This window comes from Cavia porcellus, unplaced genomic scaffold, assembly GCF_034190915.1.
Source record: "Cavia porcellus strain 051 isolate PalLab524CR breed Dunkin Hartley unplaced genomic scaffold, mCavPor4.1 scaffold_3, whole genome shotgun sequence".
Lineage (NCBI taxonomy): Eukaryota > Metazoa > Chordata > Mammalia > Rodentia > Caviidae > Cavia > Cavia porcellus.
In genome coordinates this window covers 40,972,240-40,996,590 of record NW_026947486.1, presented here as the reverse complement: position 1 = coordinate 40,996,590, position 24,351 = coordinate 40,972,240, and the positions used below count along the sequence as shown (strand labels likewise).

Here is a 24,351-nt window from a genome sequence, read left to right as displayed (position 1 = left end):
CCTCAGCCCCCAAGTTCTGGGATTACAGACATGCAGCACTACACCTGGCTCAGAGATGTCTTAATGTTACTTATGTAGGAATGGCTAATAAGGCCAAATAATTCAAAGCCATCAATAAAAAATGTTAAATAGAATAAAGGCGATAAAGTCATAGACATTTCCAGAACTATCTTTTATTGGTTCTATGAATCTGAGGAAATGTTAACTGCTCAGGGTGATCTTGGGTGCCTAAAAGGACATTCTCTTCCCCCCTCCACAATACAGTTTCTCTTCTTTTTTACTTGGTGTTCCTTTTTTCGAGGCAATTTACCTTTATCAAACACACTGCGTATTTTAGTAGATTCAAGGGCTGTGTTCCAAAAGTCGCTCTGATTTATTCACTGGTAACTTCTAATTGAATGTGACAAACAAAATACACTTAAAAAATCCAGAAATTGTCTACTGCTTTGAATGACTATTCAATATCTGGATTTCTCAGTGGCACAGACACAGAACATTAATTGTAGTAACTTTTTTTTTTTTTGATTTTTTTTCCTCCAGCCCTTTCCTCCTTTAACACAGCAAGTAAACTTTGCTGTTCTGAGGGTAGCCTCCATCTATTAACCTTTTGATCAGTGAAGAGATTTTAGAGAAAGTACAACTAATCAGCAGTAGAGGGGGAGGTAGGGGAGGGAACTAAGCTGTTGCCTCCACGGTGCATTCCCGGGCTATATGTCCAGCCTCTCCACAGCGGTAGCAGTTGACTTCGCTTGCCTTGTTGCAGCTCATGGCCATATGGCCGGTCTCACCACACCGGTAGCACCTGACTTGTGCACAGTCTTTTTGGATGTGCCCCGATTCACCGCAAGTGTAGCACTTCTGCACTTTTCGTTGGTCACAGTCTCGAGCCAGGTGGCCTGGTCTACTGCAGGTGTAACAGCATTGTTCTTTTTGTTGTTTAGGCTCAGGACAGTCTTTGGCGATGTGGCCACTTTTCCCGCAGCTGTAGCAGATGTCCTGGAGGTCACAATTCTTGGCATAGTGACCAGCTGCACCACAGCGATAACAGATGTCAGACTGGCTGGCAGAACTGCACTGTGGACCGCTGTCACTGCTTCTAAATCCTCTTTGGCGAGCTCCTCCCTTAGGGCATTCCCGGGCCCAGTGACCATTGCGTCCACACTTGAAGCATTCTTTACCGCTCATGGCTGCGGGTAAGATCTTCCGAGGAGCTCGCCCACCCTCCGCTACCACACAGGACCCAAGTGGCTCTAGTGTGGCCTACATGGAAATAGCCCTTTGCCTCTAAGGGCCTCTATGACATCACAGGAGGCTTGCCCCGGGCCTCTTTCACAGGTGTTCCTTTCCTTTTACTTAAGAAACTAAAAGTGCAATAATCTTTAACTAGTGTTGTTTCCCTTGTTTGTTTTCAACATTTGTGTCATAAAATTTGAGTTTGAATCCGTTCTTGTTCAGAATATTGTGATGTGTAGCATTTCTAAGAGTTTGGCTGGCTTAGGGACGCAGCTCAGCGGTATAACACATGAGCAAGATTCTGGTTTCCGCAGCCTAGCACCACCATTTAAAAAAAAAAAAAAAAAAAAAAAAAAAGGCTTGCGGTGCATCCCTGTAATTCCAGCACTCTAGGAGTGAGACAGGAGCACTAGAAGTTCAAGCCCAACCTTTAAAGGCTCGTGTGTCTGTGTGTGTGTGTGTGTAGGGAATGAACCCAAGGCCTTCACACACTGAGGTACTTCCACAGCCTCCTTATTTTGTGTTGTTTTGTTGTTCTTTATTAAACAGCAGTTTCTGCATCTTTTTTTCTTTTTCGTTTTTTTTGTTGGTACCAGGGATCGAACTCACGACCTGCTTGCAAGGCAGGTGCTTATGCCGCTGAGCTAAATCCCCAGCCCCTGCATATTTGTTTTTAAAATTATTCTTTAGAATTTGTAAAACGAGGCACAACAGGAAAAAAAAAAAAAAAACAACAACAACAACAACAAAAAACCAGGCCCACTAAATCTGGAGAGAGGCAGAGAAGGCCAAATCAAAGCTATTAAGCTTTTAAGGTAAGCTATTAAGATTTTAAGGTAAGCTATTAAGGCTAACAGGGAGGGGCTGGGGATTTAGCTCAGGGGCATAAGCACCTGCCTTGCAAGCAGGGGGTCGTGAGTTTAATCACCGGTACTCATAAGATAAAACAAAAAAACCCTGTCTATTTTGTGGGCTGGGGATTTAGCTCAGTGGCATGAGCGCCTGCCTGGCAAGCATGAGTTCGGTCCCAGGTACTGCCCCCCCCCCCAAAAAAAAAAGGATAACAGGGAATAAACGGTAATGAGACTTTTCACTGGAATGGTGAGCTAGAAAGAGTGAAAAAGGGATTGACGAAAGAAAGATGAGCTGAGGATAGGATGATTTGTAGAGGCTAGTAAGAACCAGGTAAATGGAATGATAGAAGAATTAGGGACCTGAGTACTGGAGAAGGGTTGAAGGCATGTGGATGGTTAAAGGTCAGATTCCTAGAAGCTCAGGCATAGGGGTGGGGAAGTGCGCAGCGCATGCGCCGAAAGCTCAGCGGGGCTCGGCGCAGCCAAAAGTTGGCGGGCTTTGGCTTCAGTGCTGTGGCTTCAGTGCTGTGGCTAGAGACACCGCAGATTTTTCTATCTGCTGCTGCCATCCAGACAGTTCTGTTTGTTCCGTCGCTCTCTCCACACTGCTTTGGGACTTCCGGCTCTAAGAATCGTCGCCACATTTGACTCAGGTAAAGGAACGACATAGGGCCAGGACAGAACATGGAGGGCGGCCGAGGAAACTCGGGCCAGAGACAACCTTAATTTGTGCATTCTCCGGTTCATGGGAGAAAAAGATGGGGGCCAGAATAGGCCCCAGGCCTCCAAAAGGATACTAAGCATTTACTTACCATTGCGAAAAGATAAATTTTTCCTCCATGCGGGGTCGAGGCACCAGACCATGTATTTTACGTACCGTTCTGTTTAAAGTTGGGGTTCGTCATTTGTAGTAGCTTTAGGATTGGGCTCATCTCATGCTTTTGTTCAGGTTCAGGGATGCTGCTACATTATATGAATCCGAGGGTACACTGGCCCCTCCCTTGGTTTCAGGAGGATCTGGAATATGATCCGATCGTCCACAGCGCCTTTTTGCATATCAGTTTATAATATCCAGTCGTACTAGGGAAGGCTGCTTACGACTGATTTTGGGCATTGAGGCCCTACTGTGGCAAGAAGCACATCCAGATATCATCAGGCGTATAAAGTTATAAAGTAGCAGGAGTGGGGAGAATAAGGAGGATTTGCAGGGTCTGCCTCGTATTTGAGGGAACTGGGGCGGGGGACGCAGCACAGAGTGAAGGCGATTTTTTTCTTTTTTTAGAAGGCCTGATGTAAAGGGAGGGGACTTCCGTTTCTCGGAAAGGAGGCGCACAGCAGCAAGGCTTGGGTTGAGGGCTATGGAAAAGGGAAAGACAAACAGGCATGGAAATGGACAAAATTACTCTGGCAATTGGCTGAGGGAGGCGCGCATGCGTATTTGAGACAATATGGTGCCTGTTGAGCCAGTGGTAGGGAGGGAGCGTCGCATGTTCGTATTTCAGATGGAATGCCTGAGCTGTTAGGAAGGGAGGTGGGCATTTATGGGTAATTAAAATTACAAAATGGTGAGGGAATTGCCAGTAAATTATTTTGGGCCAGCAAGGTATGTGGAGAAGCGGATCTATGTTTCAATTTGGTGAGGGGAATTGTCCTAGGCAGTGGTCAAATCACTGTGAATTAACCCAGAATAGGTCTCTCGCTGGCGTATCAATAACATGAGTTTAAAAATGCAGAGGAGGAAGCCGGACATGGTAGTCTGTGCTAGTAGAGAGGCTGAGGTAGAAGGATTGCGGTTCGAGCCTAGTCTGAGCAATTTAGCTATTTAGCGATAACCTGCCTCAGAAAATGCCGACTCTAAAAGATGGCTGTGTATAAGAAATGTGTGAAAAGCACTTAGATATCCGCCACATTCAGGTAGTACACATTGAAAGAGCTCTCCGAATCTGACTTGGCTTTATTGGGCAACTGTACTTGGAGGTGCAAGAATACAGTGGTTGCATTGTGAGAATCTGTTATGTTGGCTGAAACCCCTTGATTTTCTCGCTTCAAGAGCCTAAGGGTGAGGACTTGGCTTTGTTTGCAAATGCTTGTTACACTTGGAAGCAGGGTTTTGTGTGAATGGCTGGCTGGGACTCAAACTGTAATCAGCACTGCAAAATGCAATTTTAAAAGTTAGTTTTTTTTGTTTTTTAAGAGACAAGCAACTTCTCCAAACTTACTTCTCTCTCTCTTTCTCTCGCTCTCTCTGCACATTTACCTTTGAGCATATAGCCAACAACACCCCCTACCTACTCTCATCTCAAAAGAAGAAACAGTTTATGCAGATACCAGCCCTAGGAGACTTGGACCCTGGTTTCCTTTTCACTAGAAGATGATGAGCTGAAGATCTATGAAAGTGATAAGGCAAGTGTGAAGATCTACATTATCTCTGTGTTCCCCTGTGCTCTGCTCTTACTATGAAAGACCCTCACTCATCTATAAACCCTGAGATGGGGATTTGAGGCAAATAGGCCCCTCCATCTTCTGGGAGCAAGATTTAAATAAATCCTTTTTCCTTGTTACCCAAATATGTTGCCTTAGCTGAATGTGGTGGAACACACATGTAATCACAGCATGCAGGAGGTTGAGGCAGGAGGATCACCAGGAGTTCAAGGCCAACCTGCACAACATAAGGAGACCCTGTCTCAGGAGCAAACAAACAGCCAGGGATATGGCTCAGTGGCACAAGTGCCTGCCTGGCAAGTACAAGGTCCTTAGTTTGATTCCTGGTACCCAAAAAACAAAAACAAAACAGACTAGTATCTATAAAAAAGCTGAAGGGGACACATTAATCTGTGTGACATTTTACAGCCAATTAAATAGCTGAGGCTGGATTTTTATACAAGTAATATGTCTCCAGAATTCTTTGCTTCTAAGCATCATGTTTTATCCCTAAAATAAGGGAGGACATTTGAAATCTTTGTTTAGAATTTCCAGTTTTGTTTGAAGTCATAAAACTCACCTAAGCCACTAAGAAAAGCAGACCATTTTACTGCTTGACTCAATACTGCTTGACTCAGTACCTATCTGGTTGTAACCTATCTGGTTGCATGTATAGGATACAAAAAGTAAAGAATTGTTGATTCAGCAGTTCCTGGGGTAGCTAAGTGGCTGTCACCTACCTTTGTGTCCACAGTTGCTTCTTTTTTTTTTTCCTTTAGAGGGAGAGTCTAAAATGGCCTACTACAGCAGGCTGCACACACCCAATTTTGTTTTTACCTGTTTTTACAAGTTGACAGCCATTTTTTAGCAAAGTAGAGTTATTAAATCCTTTGTTAATATTTTTGCATGTTGATCCAGTAGTCTGACAAGGTAATATTACTGCTTTTTTTCTTGTAATCAAAGACTAAAAGACTCATATTTGGTTAGAATGCATTCACTGAAGTGGAATTATTACATCAAAGAGTATATACCTTTCTAGTGTTCAGTATATTGCCAACTTTCTTCCCAAAAAGTTTGTACCAATTTTTACACACGTGAGTGATTTGTTTTAAGCTTTTTTTTTTTCTCTGTATGATTCCATTCATATGAAATGATCAGAATAGGTAAATCCATAGTGACTGAGGCAAAATCAATGGTTGTCAGGAAGTAAAGAAGCAGGAATGAGAAGTTTCGCTGGGGATGATGGAAATGTTCTAAAATTAGATAGCAATGATAGTTGTACAACAAATGTGAATAGGCTAATGTACTAGGTTTGATTAAAAAACATACAGTGCATGTTTATTTTAAGAAATGTATTACAGTAAAAGACACAAGACCATTAAATTCCCTTGAAATACCCATCTTGCTTCCAGCACGTTTATCTCATCATCTTTGTCATTTTCTTAAGCAGTTCTGCAAGTCCTCTTTCATGAATGTCTTTAGTTGCACTGGTGAGACTACCTGAACATTTCCTTTTCAGGATCATTTCAACTTTGACATAGCAAGAGGTTGTATGATACCAGATCTGTAAATAAGGTGAATGAGGACACACTTCGATTTTTTTCAGCACCCTGCCTTTCCTTTGGTGATAGTTTTACTAGGTTTTGGGGTGCTGGAATCTCCTTCTGGAGGTGTTTTCTGATTTTTTTGTCCTCAATTCATAAATACTTCTGTTAAGCGTTCAACAGAATTATACTTTGTTCCTAACTCTGAATTGGGTGATACACCCTAAAGCAGTGGTGGTGAACTTTATGACACATATGTTAATTTGTTTTTGTTTTAAAACAAGAAATGTAAATGTATGAGTTGTTGTTTCTAAAGTAAAACCTCAGCTGGGCATAGTGGCACATGTCTGTAATCCCAGCACTTGGGAGGAGTTCAAGTTCAGCGAGGGCTACACAGTGAGTTCAAGACAGCCTAAACTATGTAGTGAGACCCTGTCTCAAAAAACAAAACAAGGGCTGGATGTGGTGGCACATGTCTGTAATCTCAGCAACCTGGAGCTGAAGCAGGAGGATTGCATTGAGTTTGAGGCCAGTGTAAGCTACATAGTAAATTCAAGGCTACCCTGGACTACACAGCGAGATCCTGTCTCCAAACCAAACCAAACCCTCAATATTTAGGTTTAGTTGCAATGTTGGTACTTTGTGATAAATAAATGGATTTTGGGTTGCAGTTTGGCTACTTGCCTCTTAAAGTTCACCATTACTGCCCTACACCTATACAAAAGAGAATACAGTGGCCAAAAAAACTTTTTTTATTTATCAGAGTGCTAACTGAGATTACAGCCATGTGTCACCATGCCCAGTCCCAAAATTTTTTTTTTTTTTTTTGGTATTGGGAGTTGAACTCACAACCTCATGCTTTCCAAGCAGGTGCTATGCCACTGAGCTATATCCATGGCCCCTAAAAAACTTATTTTTATGAATAAAAACTAGTACTATTAATTTTTGGGTTGTGAGATTGGATTTGTTTCTGTATGTTTCTTGATACTTTTATTTTTTCATGTAATAATAGTTCGGGTATTATACAAGTTTCTGTTGGAAGTTTTTTATTTTGTATTTTTGAGACAGGATATTGTTATCTATTGGTATCTATACCTATTACTGACCCTGAATTCACTATGACCTTAAACTCATGGAGATTCTCCTGTCTCAGCTTCCTGAGTGCTGGGTTTACAAGTGTGTGCCACCGTACTCTAGTGTGTTGGAGTTCTTAAATTCACCATTTATTGTTATAATATGTTCTGTAAATAAAGACTGTTACTCACATTGTATCTAATGTTTTAAGTTCTCCTACTTTTAAGTTATTTCTTTTTTTGTGTGCCGGGTATCAAACTCAAGAACTCAGGCTTGGCGGGAGGTGTACTATGTTGCTGAGCTATATCCTTGGCCCTGGTTACTTCATAATTTTTTTTTAAATTTTATTTTTTTATCAGTACTGGGGATCGAACTCATGACTGCCTGCTTGCAAGGCAGGTGCTTATGCCGCTGAGCTAAATCCCCAGCCCCGGTTACTTCATAGTTTAAAAAAATTATTATCGTTTATGTTTAAAATTTTTGGTTAGTAGATATTTGAGATCATTTTCTGCTATTCTTCCATTAAGTTTGAATAGCTGTCTCAAACTAGAAATTAGAGAAATTGCATTCCACCATTGTCTGATGACAATCATCAAGTTTGTTTTATTTTTTTAGTTTCATTATGTAGTTCAGGCTGGCCTCATTCATGGCTATCCTCCTGCTTTAGCCTCCCCACTGCTAGGATGCAGGCATGTATCACCATGCTTGGCTCGATAATCATCAAGTATGGGGGAAAATTTCAGCACCCAGAGATAATGAGCATTAATAAATACATAAATAAAATTTTAAAAATAAAAAATCAGTTTTTATTATTTATTCTCTGAATTTTTTCTTTTTCTGAATTTTCGTATATAAGTGATCATATCTATCTATCTATCTATCTATATATATATATACACTAATTTATTTTTTGTGTTTATCATAGTAGCATGCTTATTACCATGTTAAATATTCTTATAATTGTCATTTACTGGTTTCATGATATTTTGTTATGGATTTTCAGTATTTTGATTTATATAATGTTTTTCAACTATTTTGGGTTATAGAATTCTAGAATTGAATTGTTTGTTAGAAGTTTTGAGCATTGTAAATATTTGCCTTAATTACTTTCTAAAAATATCAATTATTGCATCCATTTAGCTACTTAATTTTTTTTCATTTCTGCTAATTTAACGTGTAGAAGAATGATCTTTGTTTTTGGATACATTTCTCTAATTGTTGGTAACGCTGGACTTTCAGATATTTATTTGATGCTAGGGATTGAACCTGGGTTCTCCTGGAAAATCTCACTTATTAGCTCTTATTTTGTTTTGTGGTTATTCAATTTGTGATATTATTTATTTGTAAATTACAGATGTCATTTCTTGCAAATGTCCGTCTTGTGTTTGTTGCCACTGAGTCTAAAGAAATGTTTGTGATTCCTAAGACAATTGTTGAACGAGACCTAGTGGCACAGGCCTATAATCCCAGTGCTCTGGGAGGTTGAGGCAGGATAATTACATATTCTGTCCCAATTGGGGCAGTTTAGAGACTTCATCTAGATCCTGTCTCAATTAAAAATAAGTAAATAAATGAAAACTGAGCATATAGCTCAGTGTGAAGACCCAGAGCCACGAACAAAGAAGCAAAAATAACTTCTGTGGGATATGTGTCTTTTTTGTTTGTTTGTTTGCTTGTTTATTTTTTTTGTTGTTGTTGTTGTTTTTTTTTTTTTTTTTTTGAGATGAGGTCTTACTATGTAGTTCAGGCTGGCCTTGAAGTTGAGACAATCCAGTCTCAGTCTCCTCAGTGCTGGGATTGCAGGTGTGTGTCACCACACCTGGCTACATGTCTGGTTCTTGGTAACCATTTTGAGATGATGTTTGTGTGTCTTTTAAATAGATAGCCATTACTTTTTATCTATAAGGAAAGCATTTTTCCTAAAAGGAAAGCGCCACATAAGTGCTACTCCCTGGGTGGGAGCATGGAAAGAAGACATGGCAACGTTTTATCTCTAATAAAGCAACTAGAGAAGAAACAAAATGGCTGTCCTCCCTCCCCATCCATTCATGCGCTAATCTTATTTTAAACTTTTATGAGTAATCTGAGGAAAGATACAGCTGATGGTATCATGGTGAAATTGTCCACATTTATAGGTAATGCTGAGTGCGTTACTTTTTTTTGCAGTGCTCCTATGGAATCCAGGCTCTCTTGCATACTAGGCAAGTGCTTATCCACTGAGCCATGTTTCTAGCATCACAATGTGGAATGTTAATAGGAACAAAGGGCAACATCTGAGAAGGCATTCTGAGTGGTATGACAACTGGCAGAATGGAACAGTGTAGGCCAGAACAGAATAATGAGTTTAGGGGAACAGAGTATGTTAAGCTTATAAAATAGTGGCCTCATGGTGATATGGGGTCCCAGAACAGGAATCTCTGTAATTGCCAACAAATTATTGATGTCATTTGCCCAATTTGCTGGAGCATAGATGAGATAACCATTAAAAATTCAAGCCTTCTTAAGAATGGCATGGGACACAGAAAAATTCAGTTCTATCTTTGTATAAAATTGTCTGTCCCAAATAACTTTACAGTGATAATCTTTCCTTAAAGAGTCTCTGTCACCCAGTTTTGAAAAAAGGGAGTAAGGAGAATGTATTACCTGTGTCATTTTTCTTTCACAATACCTGTTACACATTTTGATCCTTACTTATACTTTCAGTTTCTCTCACCAGCGAATGTGGTATTTACACATATGACTGATTTATTTCACTTAAGAATATGGTCTCAAGGTGCATACATTTACCTAGAAAAGTCTCAAGCTTATCCTTCTTTATGCAGAGTAGAACTCCATTGGATAATGTTTCAGTGCCGGGGATTGAACTCATGACCAATTGCTTGCAAGGCAGGTACTTATGCCGCTGAGCTAAATCCCCAGCCCCTATTTTCTAGTTGGTTATGTGTAGGTGAATTAGCTATTCTTAGAGATTTGAGGTTTCTTATTCTGTTTTCCTGAAACTGTATCTGTTATTTCTGTTTCATAGTCTGTTTAATTATGTTTATTGAATAGATCCTCGTACTTATTATTCCTACTTTATGATCCATCTGTTCTCTATTTTGCCTTTAAAATAAAATTGTAATTGTATTTTTTTAGTAGAGAGTGGAGATTATTTGATTTAGAGATACCAAGTAAGCTGAATTAATTTTTGTAGTTGTAAACTTGTGCTTCTCACCATTTTTCTAGGTGTAGATACTAAACCAGGCTTGTGTGTAGTGAGGTGTGGAGGTTGAGAGGTGTATAAGTGAGAAGGAAAATGAAAGCTTGTATTTTAGAAGAGGTGATTGGGAACTGCCTCTTTGGAGATCAGTGCCTAGTTTAAGCTTGGCGGCCCATTTTACATCATACCAATGTCTATTTCCCAAATCTATCTGTGACCATGGATTAGGGAGAGCCTGTGTATTTCAAATAGCTAAAACGCATTTAACATTTTGATTTTTTACAGTTTCTTTTACTTCTCTCTCTTTAGCACAAGGTCTCACCTTGTAGTTCAGGATGCCTTTGAACTCACTATATAGCCCAGGTTGGCACTGAATTTGTTGTCACACTCATAGCTCAACCTCCCCAGTGATGGGATTATAGGAGTGCAAAGCGACGCTGGACTGGTATTCCGCCACTCTCTTCATGTAACAGCCAGCAGTATCCTGAAGCAGCACCCTTTGGAAAGATATTTTACATAGGCCTTTATAATACAACCTGATAAGTGTTATAACACTTACCAGATTGTATTGTAATTGTCTGTGTATATATCTGTCTATCTTCCTATGTAGACTGTAAGCTCCTCGAGGGCAGGAATGGTATCTTCATTGCTAGAGCTCAGCCTGGCACATTAGTAGGCCACAGTACATGTTTATTGGATGAATAAATGAATGAGTCATCAACAGACATTTATTGTGTGCTTGCTAAAGTGATCTCCACAGGCCCTGGACTGCTAACTGTTTAAAATTCATGTGATTGGAAACTTGATACTTCTTTTTAGTTACATAGATATCTGCACAAGTTACTTTTAAAAATTTTAATTTATATGTTTTTATTTTTTCGTATGGTGATCAAACTCTTGACCTAGCACTTGCCAGGCAGGTGCTTATGCCACTGAGCTAAATTCCCAGCTATGTTTTTAATTTTTATTAGTACGTGTTTATAGTACCACTGATTAATTGTGGAAAGTTGGTCATGCACATAACACCTCTTAATTCTTCTTTCTTTTTTTTTTTTAATCGGTATCTGGGATCGAAGTCATGACTGTGTGCTTGCAAGGCAGGCACTTATGCCGCTGAGCTAAATCCCCAGCCCACCTCTCAATTCTTAATTTCCTTCCCCTCTCCTCACTCCCTCCATCTCTTGCTCCCCATTCTTTTTGCACAAAAGACCTATTTCTCTGTTTTCTATTATCTTTTATTTTGCTTGTTAACTTATTTATATTTTGGGTTTCTCATAGGGAAATTATGCTATATTTAGCTTGTATGTCTTGATTTATTTCACTTAAAATTATGGTGTCAAGGTGGATCAATTTCCCTACAAATGACTCAAGTTTTGTCTCTGTTTGTTTTGAGACAGGATATCCCAATGTTATTCAGGCTAGCTGGAACTCACTATGTGGCTCAGGTTGGCCTGGAATTTATGATAATCCTCCTGCCTCAGCCACCTGAGTGCAGGGATTATAGGCATGTGCCCCCATGACCAGTTTAAATTTATCTTTCTTTATAGCAGAGTAGTCTAACATTGCATACAAGTACCAGTTGTTTTTAATCCATTCATCTGTTGATGGACATATAGGCCACTTCCAAAATTTAGCTATTAAGAACTGTGCTGCTAAAAACATGAGTATGTGTGTATTACTGTAATATGATGTCTTTAACTCTTTGGGGAAGATGCCTAGAAGGAGTATACCTGGATCAGATGGAATTTTTGTTTTGTTTTTTGAGAGTCTTGTTATGTGGTCTACGCTGGCCTGGAACTCACAACTATCTTTCTGCCTCAGCCTCTCGTGCTTGAATTACAAGCATTGAATTACAAGCATTTGCCACTATATCTGCTTTGGAATTTCTACTTCTAGTATTGAAATTTAAAAAAAAATATTTTGTTTTATGAGGAACCTCGATAATTATTTCCATAGTGATTATATTATTTTACATTCCCACCAAGAATAGAAGGGCTCCATTTTCCCTGTAGCCTCACCAGCATTTTTTATTTGATTTCTCGATGATCGTTCTTTCTGCAGTAAAGTGGAATCTCGGTGTTCTTTTAATTTACATTTTTCTTTTCTTTCTTTCTTTTTCTTTTCTTTTTTTTTTTTTTGGTGCCAGGGATTGAACTCATGACCTCACATTTACCAAGCAGGCACTTGCACCACTGAGCTAAACCCCAGCCCCTAATTTACATTATTTTACCAGGCATAAATGTTTAACATTCTTTTATGTGTCTGTTGGCCATTTGTACTTTTTTCTGAGATAGGGTCTAGCTATCTAGTTTAGGCTTGTTTTGAATTCAGTGTTGTATAGCATAGGTAGGTCTCAGATTTGGAGCAGTCCTCCTGCCTTAACCTCTGTAATGCAAAGATTATAGGTGTGTGCCACCATACCTGGCTGATTTATTGAGTTCTCTCTTTTTTTGGTCTTTTTGAGACAGGGTTTCACTGTGTAGTTCAGGCTGCACTCACTTTGTACTCACTTTGTAGCCCAGACTGGCCTCAAATTCACAGCAATTCTCCAGCCTTAGCCTTCCGAGTACTGGCATTACAGGCATGCTGCACTACACCTTGCCTGGTCTATACATTTCAATTGTCGATTTTTTAATTCTTTTATTTTGTTATATATTCTAGATATTAGTGTTTTTTTTTAAACTATGAAGTAAATTCTTTTATTTCTTTTTTCCTCAAATTCATTTTATTCAACCATAAAAAGAAAGAAAAAAGAATAAGAAGCAAAAAACTACAATGAAATTTGAAAGCATGTCAATCAGGGGTTAGCAATGGTACATACATTGTGCATTGTCATCCCTAAATCATTCACCCAGAGCACAAGACATCTGCCTTCAATTGTTTGAACAATAACAGTGTGTTTCTCTTCAGCAAACTCAGAGAAATCAATAGTATAATTATCTTTATTGTAATATAAACATGAATGTTTTTTTCTTTCAGCTTGTCACACTAATGAAACAATTCAATGTTTATACATGTGTCTTTATTTCACTAATGAGTGTGTTCTCAACATGCATCCATTTACCTATGAAAGTGTCCAATATATCATTCTTTATGGCTGAGTAGTATTCCATTGCATAAAAATATGACATGTTTGTCTATCCCTCAGTTGATGCGCATTTAGGTTGTTTCCCAGATCTGGCTATTATAAACTGTGCCGTTTTAGCATGGGTGTACGTGTATCACTTTGCCATGATGTTCTTAATTCTTTTGGGAGGATGCCCAGAAGAGGAATAGCTGAGTTGAATGGGACCACCAATTCTGGTCTTTTGAGGAGTCTCCACACTGATTACCACAGTGGTTGCATCAGTTTGCATTCCCACCAACAGGGGAGAAGGGTTCCTTTTTTCCCACAGCCCCTCCAGCATTTGTTATTGCTTGATTTCTTGATATTAGCCATCCTTTCTGGGATGAGTAGAGTCTCAGTGTTGTTAATTTGCATCTCTCTTCTTTTTCTCATCTAGCACTGCCGGATTGATTTCTTATAGTCCATAACTAGTTTTGATAAATCTTTTATTTTCCCTGAGACTAACTGCAAGCCTGTTTTCAATATCTGGTATCCTATTTTTACGCTGGCCTAATCTGCTTCCAGTCCTCAGAATGGAGTTTTTATTCTCCTGGATATCTGCTTGAATCTGCTTTACGGATTCCCTTTGATTCCTCTGCTGCACTTCCATGTCATTTATTTTTGTTTTTTGTTTGTGTCTGCTCTAACATCACTAAGCATGGTGTATATTTTGGCAATCTCTGTAGTAATTTGAGAGATTATTTCTGATTTCATTTTTTCCAGAGCCTCATTCAATTATGTAGTTGTTACCACTTGAGAGAGACCTGGTGGGGGCTTTCAGATTGTCCCACCTCGTTGCCCCTGGGTTTGTGTTTGGTGAACTGTATGTCTGGGGTTGTATCTTGCTTATGTGTCTTCTAATTTCTTTTCTTTTTTAGTTTAATTCCTGAGATGATGCTTGTAAGTTGCCTATGATGGGTTACTTTGTTAGTGATACTTAGGACAGTTAGGTGATGATTAATTCTCTGAGGTATCTTCCAGGTATAGCTAGTTTTTGGGTTTCCGAGTCTGTTGGAAGATTGTATCTGTTCAGTTTGTTGGAGAGGCGAAGTTGTTGCTCATTTGGCCTTGTCCCTGGTTCTTTGTCATTGTGCTGCAGAATTTCCTGTGATCCTTCGTTAATCTCAATCATGGATTATCAGGGCCAATGGCTGTTTAGAACAATTATGTCAATTTTGGCTGTAGTAATACCAGTATCATCAAACATAGCCTAAAAAAACCACAAACTGAGCTAACTCTTTATTAATTTGCAACTTTTAACTGTATGAACTAGATTTGTGATTATATAAGAAAATGTAAAACATACCAGATAATTAAGTGCAATATGTAAGTCTGTAATGTTTCAGTTTTGCCCTCGGGGTTAAAATTTACAATAGATTAAAGACAAAATAGAGAATTGGAAAAAGAGAAATAGATTACAAGTAAGTTTGGAGGACAAAGATGGATCCCACCAATTTGGGGAAGCTGATACATAGAAGACTGAAAGAAAAGAAGTGGGAGAGAAAAGGAAGAACAAAACAAAACCACACCCACAGAGAGGTTAGGAACCAGTCTTACACTGAGGAAAAAAAAAAAATGAAAGAGAAAGAGAAATAAAAAAACCCCAACTGAATAAAACAAAACAAAATAAACCAACAAACAAGAAAATAAAACAAAACAAAAAAACCAAATAGTCCACTTCCAGGCTTTTCTCTGGGTCTACTAGTAGCCTGTGGAGACAGCATCCTGAATTGTGTCACTGTATCCCTGCAAGCTAGCCATTGCTTTATGCTGGAGTAGGAGATAACCTTAGCAGGCCTACCCTGAGACCAGACTCATTGGGCTTGCTGCAGTCCAACCAGTTTCCACTGGTCTGAGCCCAGCTAGGACCTGCTGGAGGAAGCTGGCAGCAGTTCTGGTTCAGCGCTTATCTGACCGGACTCCAGAGTGGCTCCCAGCCAGTAGCGCTCTCCTGTGGGAGGACTGAGTCCTCTGTACTCATTGCTAGCCAGTACAGTCCTCCACATCTGCTGCTCCCCTCCACTGCTCCACTGCATCTCTCTGCAGAGTCCTCTGGGGTTGCCAGTGGCCACTGTCACTGTAAAGGTGTGTCCCCAGGTTCCAACAGGTCCTGTTGTGCAGTGAGTCTGGCTCTGGATGAAGGCGCCATCAGCTACTGCCTTCTTTTGTTGAAGTTTTTCTTTTTACTCTCTCTCTGGGCTTCAGTTCACACTTCAGAATCTTCCTGGGTCTAGGAGACCAGCTTCTTTCCTTGCCTTCCTCATGATGCTACTATATTCCAGCATCTGGATGATGCCTCTCAGACAACCTGTTTTTTCTGCTGCTTACTGCTCTGTCATCTTCCTACGTATAGTCTTCTGAGGAATAGCTGCAAAAATATTTCCTATTCTGTAAGTTTTATATTCACTGGGTTGTATCCTTTGATGAGCAGAAGCTTTTTAACTTGATATAATCCTGTTTATTGGTTTTTTTTTTTTTGTTCATTGTCTGTTTGTATTTTTGAGTCAGAGTCTCATTATATAGAATAGGCAGGCCTTAAACTCACTATGTAATCCAGGCTGGCCTTGAATTTGGGGTGATCTTTCTTTAGTCTTCCAAGTATTGGACATGTGCCACCATATCCAGGTACTTTTATTGATTCTTGATGTTTCTTGTGCAGTTGGGGTTGCCTTCAGAAAGTCTTGCCTATGCCTATGTCTTCAGGAGTTTTAGCTATTACATCTTCCAGCAGTTTGTGTTTCTGTTTTAACAATTTTATCTTTGACATATTTTGATTTTAGTTTCTTTCTTATACATATTCCTTTTATTTCTTTCTCTTGCCTGATTGCTCTGACTAATGTTTGGCATATTCTGTTGAACAGATATTGGACATCCTGCTCTGAATCCTGATTTCAGAGGGAAAGATTTTGGCTTCTCTCTATTTAGTATGATGTTTGCAATAGGTTTATAATGAATGGCTCCTATGAGATTGAGACAAGCTCCTTTATACCTATTTTCTTTAGCCTTCTTATCATGAATGAATGTTTGATATTGTCAGACTTCTGCATCTATTGAGATAATCATGTGATTTCTGTCTTTGCCTCTCTTGATGGGATATATTACATTTACTGATTTGTTTGCATCCCTGGAATAAAGCCTACACAGTCATGATGTGTCACCTTTTTGATGATTCATTGCATTCTGTTTGTTAGTATCTTGGAGGAGTTTTTTGTCTATATTCATTAAAGAGATCAGCTTTTTTATGAGTTTAACAATAAATCTGTCAACTCTTGGGCTTTTCTTTTTTTTTTGGTCTTTTTCCTTTTTATTGGTACTGGGAATCGAACTCATGACTGCCTGCTTGCAAGGCAGGCGCTTATGCCAAGCTAAATCCCGAGCCCCTTCTTGGGTTTTTCTTATTTGGGAAATTTTTAACTACTGGTTCAGTTTCACTGCCTGTTTGTTATTCAGGGTTTTTATGTTTTCTTGGTTTTGGTAATCTACATGTATCTAGGAATCTATCCATTTCTTTTGGATTCTCTGGTTCATTGGAGTATAGGTTTTCAAAATTGTTCCTAAGAATCTTTTGGGCTTGGTTGGTATCTTACTGTGATTTCACATTTTCATTTCTTTTTTATCTTAACTTTAAGGAGAAAAAATGAAATTTCAAACATGACAAATAGAGAGTAACAATACATATTATTATCTTCAAATCAGTTACTTAGTACAAGACATCTACATTTAATTGTTCAACCATACTAGCACAAACGTTTCTCTTCAATGAGCTCATAGATATCAATAGTATAACTCTTAACTGTATATATACATACATATGCATATATATAGTTTCAGCTGTTCTCACTAATGAGACAATATGATCTTTACACATGTGTGTCTCTGTCTCATGAGTATGGTCTCAAATTACATCCATTGACTTACAAAAGTCTCAAGTTTATCCTTTATGGCTGAGTAGTACCCCTCTGCATAAAAATATGACATGTTTTTTATTCATTCCTCAATTGATGGGTGTTTAGATTGTTTCCAAGATCTAGCTATTGCAAATTGTGCTGCTGTGAACATGGGTACACACATAACACTATGGTATGATGTTTTTAATTCTTCAGGGAAGATACCCGGAAGGAGAATAGTTGGGTCAGATGGGACCGCCAATTCTAGTTTATTGAGGAATCTCCACACTAAATGTCAGAGCGGTTGCATCAGTGTACACTTTCACCAACAGTGGAGAAGGGTTCATTTTTTCCTCACAGTCCCTCCAGCGTTTGTTATTGCTTCATTTCTTGACACTAGCCATCCTTTCTGGGTGAGGTGGAATCTCAGTATTGTTTTTAACTTGTATCTCTCAAATGACCAGTGATGTTGAACATTTTTTCATTTATTTCTTTACTGTTTGTAGTTCTTCATCTGAGAAGTGTGTATTCATCTCAGCTGCCCGTATTTGGGTTGAGTCTTTAAACTGAGGAGGACTGATTTTTTTTTTTTTGAGTTCTTGATATGTTCGTGATAGTAATCTTTTGTCTGAGGAACAGCTGACAAACATTTTCTCTCACATGGTGGATTGTCTCCTTACTCTGTTGGTGGCTTCTCTTGCTGTGCAAAAGCTTTTTATTTAATAAGATGAGATCCTATTGAATGTTTGTGACAGTTCTCATGAAATTGGGATCTTGTTCATAAAACCTTTGCCTACGCCAGTGTCTTCAAGAGTTTTACCTAGGCTATAAATCTGTAGGAAGATGGAGTAGGTAAAACTCTTGAAGACATTTTCACTTCTTACTAAATTGATTAGTAAGATTGTTTTCAAGACTTTGGAAAGTCTTTCCAAGACTTGTTTAGATTATTTCCAAGATATAGCTATTACAAATTGTGCTGCTATGAACAAAGGTACACACAAGTCTTTTTTGTTTTGTTTTGGTAAGATTGGCTAACAATTTGTTGCATTTTGTTCTTTCAAAAAAACCTAATCTTTGATTCATTGGTTCTTTGTAATTTTTTTTGTTTATTCTTTCAAAAAAACCTAATCTTTGATTCATTGATTCTTTGTATTTTTTTAGTTTCAATGTCATTAATTTATGCTCCGATCTTTATAATTTTGTTTCTTGTACTAGCTTCACATATGGATCATTCTTGTTCCAGGATGTAGAACTGCATCAATAGGTTATTTATTTAGACCTCTGTCTTTCTAATGTCATTCACAGCTATAAAGTATCCTTTCAGGACCACTTTCATTATGCTTCAGAGGTTCTGGCATAGTGTAGTGGCATTACTGCATGATTGTAGGGACTGATTTCCTTTTTTATTTCTTCTGTGAGTCATTGATTATTCAAGAGTATATTGTATAATTTCCTTGTGTTTGCATAGTTTGTGTGGTTTCTTTTGTCATTGATTTCTAGTTTCATTGCTTTATGCTCTGATAATACGCATGGGATAATTTTGTTTCATTTGCATTTACTTAAGCATTTACTTAATAGGCTTAAATGTGGTCTATTTTTGAGAAAGTTTCATGTGTTGCTGAGAAGAATGTTTATCTTGCTGTTGAGTAGAATACTCTGCAGATATCAAGGGCTGGAGAGCACAAATTATAAACTGACTTTTCCAGACTTGTTCTTGTTCTGCCTTTGAGCCAGGTTGGGATGCAGAACACCCACCCCTTTTTTTTGGTCACAGCTGGAAGCCTTATGGGCTAATGGCTGCTCTGCTCCTCACAGGGCAAGATAAGACTTGCTGGAGACCATAAGCATCTGGGGGAAACTACAGTTTCTTCACCCCTCACCCCCATCCTTGTCCTTGCAAGAGTGCTTTGTTCTTCTTACTAGCCCACCCTAGTCACCATTACTGTTCCTAGAAACACTCACTGCCCTTCACCCATTGTCCTTGACTTAGAGGTAATGCATAAACACCAAGTTCTTTGCTTGTGTTCCCCACCAACAACTGATGATCCTAGATCCCTGCTTGTACTCCTGTTTTGTCTCTCGATCTCTTTCTTCTAGCCACACACCATAACTCCAGGTATGTGACTGGGGACTCACAGCAAAGATCCCTGGCAATTGGCATCTTGTAAGGGTCTCCAGTACTTAAGTATGGTTGTTCTTTTTGTTACTACTTTGTCTAGTTGATGTATTTGTGGCAATGGGGTATTGAGGTCTTCCACTACAGTTGTGTTGATGTTTATATATTATGTTCACTAATATTTGTTTTATGAAGTTGAATGTGGTGGTATTTGGTACATACATTTTTACATTTATTATCTCTTTCTGTTGAATTGTCCCTTGAAGCAATAGGCTGTGACATTCTCTGCCTCTTCTGTTAAGTTATGCCTTGAAGCCCACTTTGTTTGAAAGTAGGATATCTATTCCTGCTTGTTTTCAAGCTCCTGTTGCATGGAATATGGTTTTCTATCTCTTCATTTTTAATCTATGAATGTCCTTTGAATTGAATATGATTCTTATATACAGTATACTGTTGGGTTTTGTTTTTTAATTCTGTCAATTTTTATCCTTTGGGGACCAAAAGTTATTGAGTTATTCCTCTCATTGAATTATTATTTTGATGCAGATTTTCTTTTTTGCTTTCTGTTTAAGTGCTTATCCTGCTGGGTATATTCATTGTATTACACTTCTTGGATTTGTTGGCTTTAGAGTCTCTGGAAATCTTTGTAATTTTTTGGAGGGCTCATTTGGTGGTTTTGAATTTTTTTTTTTTTTGTCTTTTTCATTTTTATCGGTACTGGGGATCGAACTCACCACCACCTGCTTGCAAGGCAGGTACTTATGCCGCTGAGCTAAATCCCCAGCCCCCGGTGGTTTTGAATTTTTAAAGGTACTGTTTGTCATATTTCTCTATCCACTTTGAAAGATAATTTTTCTTGATATATTAGTCTTGGTGAGAAGCCTGCTTGCTTGCTTTGCTGCTTTCTTTCTTTTTTTGTTTTGTTTTTTTGGTACTGGGGATCAAACTCATGACCTAGCGCTTGCCAGGCAGGCGCTTATGCTGCTGACCTAAATCCCTGGCCCCTCCCTTTTTTTTTTTTAATTTGGAAGAGAATAAAACCAAATAAAATAAAACAGAATTGAGTCAATCAAAACAAAATGATGAACATGGTACATGACTTTAAAACAAAATACAAAGAATCAATAATGGCTACCATAATGCCTCTTATTATTTCCAAAAGAATTGCTCATACCGTCAGGCATAATAAAATCAAACAAAATAGTACAAAATAAAACCAATAAAAATACAAAGTAATGGAAACAGTACAGGACTTCAAACCACGATAATAATGAAACCACAATGGATACCATAGTGCATCTTGTTATTTTCAAAGTAGTTGCCTATACCATCAGACATGGTGCAATCAAACAAAGCCAAATAGAATAAATTCAGTCAAAACAGAACAATGAAAGCAATAAAGGGCTTCAAACAAGCTAATACAAAATCAAAAATGGTTATCATAATATATTTTATTATCTTTTAAATACTTATACGTGCCATCAAATATGAACTTAGACAAATTGAAATAGAATAAAACTGAACTAAACAGAACAATGAAAACTATGGCTTTCAAACCATGATAATAGATTAACACTTCCCTTTTTAGACTCTTCTTCCCCTTTCACTTTCACAGAATGTGTTGTGCATTTTGAATCCTGCTAACTCCTTTAGTTTTTATACTAAGGAGACAACACCCTATTCACCCATGTGACTCTGACCATTTCACCCACGAGTATGATCTCAAATTGTATCTATATACCTACAAAAGCCTCAAGGTTATCTTTCTTTATAGCTGAGTAGCTTTCCATTGTTTAAAACTGCCATGACTTTCTTGTCCACTCTGCAGTTGGGCAAGCTACCCCTACTTCTTTCTGGTTCTCTGTCACATAGAGCATTTTTCTCTCTCCTTTGACTTTCAGTCTGTGAACCTGCTTTTGGATTAAATATGTTTCTTGTATAAAGCATATTGATATACCCTGTCTCTTGATGCACTTTGCCTGTGTTTCTTTTTATTGGTCAATTGAGGCCATCTATATTAGTGATTATGGCCAACACGCACTGCTTCATCTCTGCCATGCTATTTTCCTGCCATTGGCTTAGTACTTTCCCCCTCTATTCCATTGTCTGCCTTGCTTGGTGAGCGTCCTGTGCCACTGTTCCTGGAACTATGGTCTTTTATTTATTTATTTATTTATTTATTTATTTATTTTTAATCTCTCTCTAGAGAGAGTTCTTCAGTATCTTTTGTAGGGTTGGTTTGGTAGTCACATTCCTTCAGTTGTTGTTTGTCAAAGTATCTTGTTTCTCCATTAATTTTTTTATTTAAAGAGAAAAAACAAAAAAGGTAAAAATAATACATAATTTTAAAAAAATAAACAGTAAGAAATCACTAGTTGATAAATTACATATTGTTCTCTTAGAAATAGTTGTTCAAGTTACAAAAGTAAAGCATGCAAAGTGGACATTCAAACAGTGAGATTGTGAACAGTTCTGTTCAACAATCCAACAAAAACTTAGTAATATGGTTATCAATCCTACACACTTAGACATACATGCAGTTATATCCTTTAGAGCACTTTCTTTTCCTCACTTTTTTACAATAGCAATTACACATTTTAGGTTTTATTACTCCTACAGTTCTTATTTCTTTTTACACTAGAGACACAATGTGATGTTTATAAATACGATTCTTATTTTACTTATGAGGATTGTTTCAAGTTGTCTCCATTTGCCTTAAGATCATCCTTTTTATAGCTGAGTAATATTCCATCGTAGAAAAATGCCACATCTTTTCTCATATACTCTGTGGCTGTGGAGCATCTTGGTTGTTTCCAAGATTTAGCTATTAGAAATTGTGCTGCTATGAACATAGGTGCACATATATCACTGTGATATGACCTTTTCAGTTTTTCTGGGAAAATACCCAGGAGGGGAATAGCTGGGTTCAATGGAACTTCCAGTCCTAGTCTTCTGAGAATTCTTCATACTGATTTCCATAGTGGTTGCACTAGTCTCCATCAGTTTTGGAAGATAATTTTTCAGGGTACATCAATCTGGGATGGAAGTTGTTTTCTTTCAGGACTTGAAATATTTCACTCTAAGCTCTTCTTGATTGGATGGTTTGTGTTGAGAAGTCTGCCAAGATTCTGATGAGTTTTCCTTTATAGGTGATCTGTTTCTTTTCTCTAACAGCTTTTAATGTTCTGTTCTTATGTTGAATTTGTGGGTTCTTGATTATTATATGTCTGGGTGTAGATTTATTTTGGTTATGGCTAGCTGGAATTCTATATGCCTCACTTATCTGAGTATCATTTGCTTTTCCTATGCTCCGGAAGTTTTCTGAATTTATTTCTGTAAATAGACTTTTAATGTTGTTCGTGTTGTCTCTTTTTACCTCACATTTATTATTCTTAAGTTATGTTTCTTTTGTTTGTCTTGCAGCCATTGAACTGTTACTTCCTGGTTCCTTGTTACTTTTTAGGAGATCTTTCCTTTCATGATCACAAGCTGCAATCCTATCTTAAAGGTTTGAAAACCTATCATTAGTTTCTTTCAAGTGGTTTTGACAGCTTTCAATGGACTTTTTAATTTCCTGGAAAACTCTTTGAATCTCTTTCATGTATTCTAAGTTTTTTGTATTCATTCAAGGTTTCCCTCATTTTCTATGCTCCTCTATTCTTTCATCTATGGCTTCTTTTGAGGTGCTTAGCAATTGTTTCATTATGTTTTTCATTTCTTTTTTTTTTTTATCTGAGATAGTATTTCTGTTTTAATTTCTTTTGTAGCCTCATGAAGTTGTTTTTTTACTTCAGATACCATTGCTTCAGAAACTTAAGGTATGTAACTTGTGATCTCTTCACTGTTCACATCTCCTGGGCCAGATCTGCTTGGGTTGGAGGCCAGAGACTGCCTTTTGCTTCTTCATTTTGACATATTCCTCGGTTCTTTCAGGCTAGTAGGTAGTGTGGTCCCAGGCACTTCCTTGTTGGCTACAATTTCTCTGAAGCGAGACTGTTTGATTCTTCCAGTCAGTGCTGGCTACTAGTACCTGACGGTGACCCAATGGTATGCTGGTGTGCTGGTGCAGGACTGCTGCTTTTCCCAGCCTGCTTTGGCTAGCCAGTGGCTGTTGGAGTCTACGCAGAGGCAGGGCTGGCCCACTGTCTCCTAGCTAGTTATCTTCACGGATTGACAGAGTGTGCGTGCTTGCAGGGGGGGTGGGGGGGGGCGTGTTACAGATGGGGAACCTGCTTTTGGAGTACACACAAGGGCAGGGCTCAGTCCAAGCAATTTCTACCAGTTTGCTTCCAGCTAGGAGCTGCTGGAGGGAGCAGGCTGCAGCTCTGGTTCTGGGCTTATCCTGCCCAAGTTCAAAATGGTTCCCAGCCAATTGCTTTCTCCCTTGGGAGAAGTGAACCCTCTGCACTAACCACCAGCCAGTGCAGTCTTTACATCCAGGAGCCGGAATCCTTTTTTTTTTTTTTTTTTTTTAAATTTTTTTGTCTTTTTCCTTTTTATCGGTACCAGGGATTGAACTCACGACTGCCTGCTTGCAAGGCAGGCGCTTATGCCGCTGAGCTAAATCCCCAGCCCCGGAATCCTTGTTTTTTATTGTCATCGTTTTTTACATTTTAGTACTGATTGAACCCACGGCCTCAGGAATATTGACAAATGACCTACCATTCGGCTACATCTCCAGCCCCATTTATAAAAGAAATTGATTTAAAATGGTGGTTTTGCTACGTTGCCCAGGCTCACCTTGAACTTGAAATCCTTCTCCACATCTTTCAGCTTTCCCTGTTAAATCTTGTATATGCATAATTATCCCTTCTGTATTCCCTCAACAACATAGGAGTGAATTGGTAATGCTCTTCCAGCTGAACCTTTCCCAGCAATTTTCTACTTTTTACATAAGGCAAATTACATACCTACTTT

At 38.5% G+C, this 24,351-nt stretch overlaps 1 protein-coding gene and 1 long non-coding RNA gene across 2 annotated transcripts in view; one reads left to right on the top strand and one right to left on the bottom strand.

Annotated features, from left to right (window-relative positions):
* Window positions 1-245: 245 nt before the first annotated feature.
* On the bottom strand, window positions 246-1,226 carry Zcchc13 (zinc finger CCHC-type containing 13). Its single transcript, XM_023565553.2, has one exon. It carries the CDS (start codon window positions 1,183-1,185, stop codon window positions 676-678), a length of 510 nt encoding a protein of 169 aa, XP_023421321.1. The 5' UTR covers window positions 1,186-1,226; the 3' UTR covers window positions 246-675.
* A 3,274-nt stretch (window positions 1,227-4,500) lies between these two features.
* The window catches only part of LOC134475463 (uncharacterized), a 141,034-nt gene continuing 121,183 nt past the window's right edge, over window positions 4,501-24,351 (top strand). The window contains exon 1 of the long non-coding RNA XR_010046597.1: window positions 4,501-23,252. This is a non-coding gene — a long non-coding RNA (uncharacterized LOC134475463). The remainder of the gene's footprint in view (window positions 23,253-24,351) is intronic.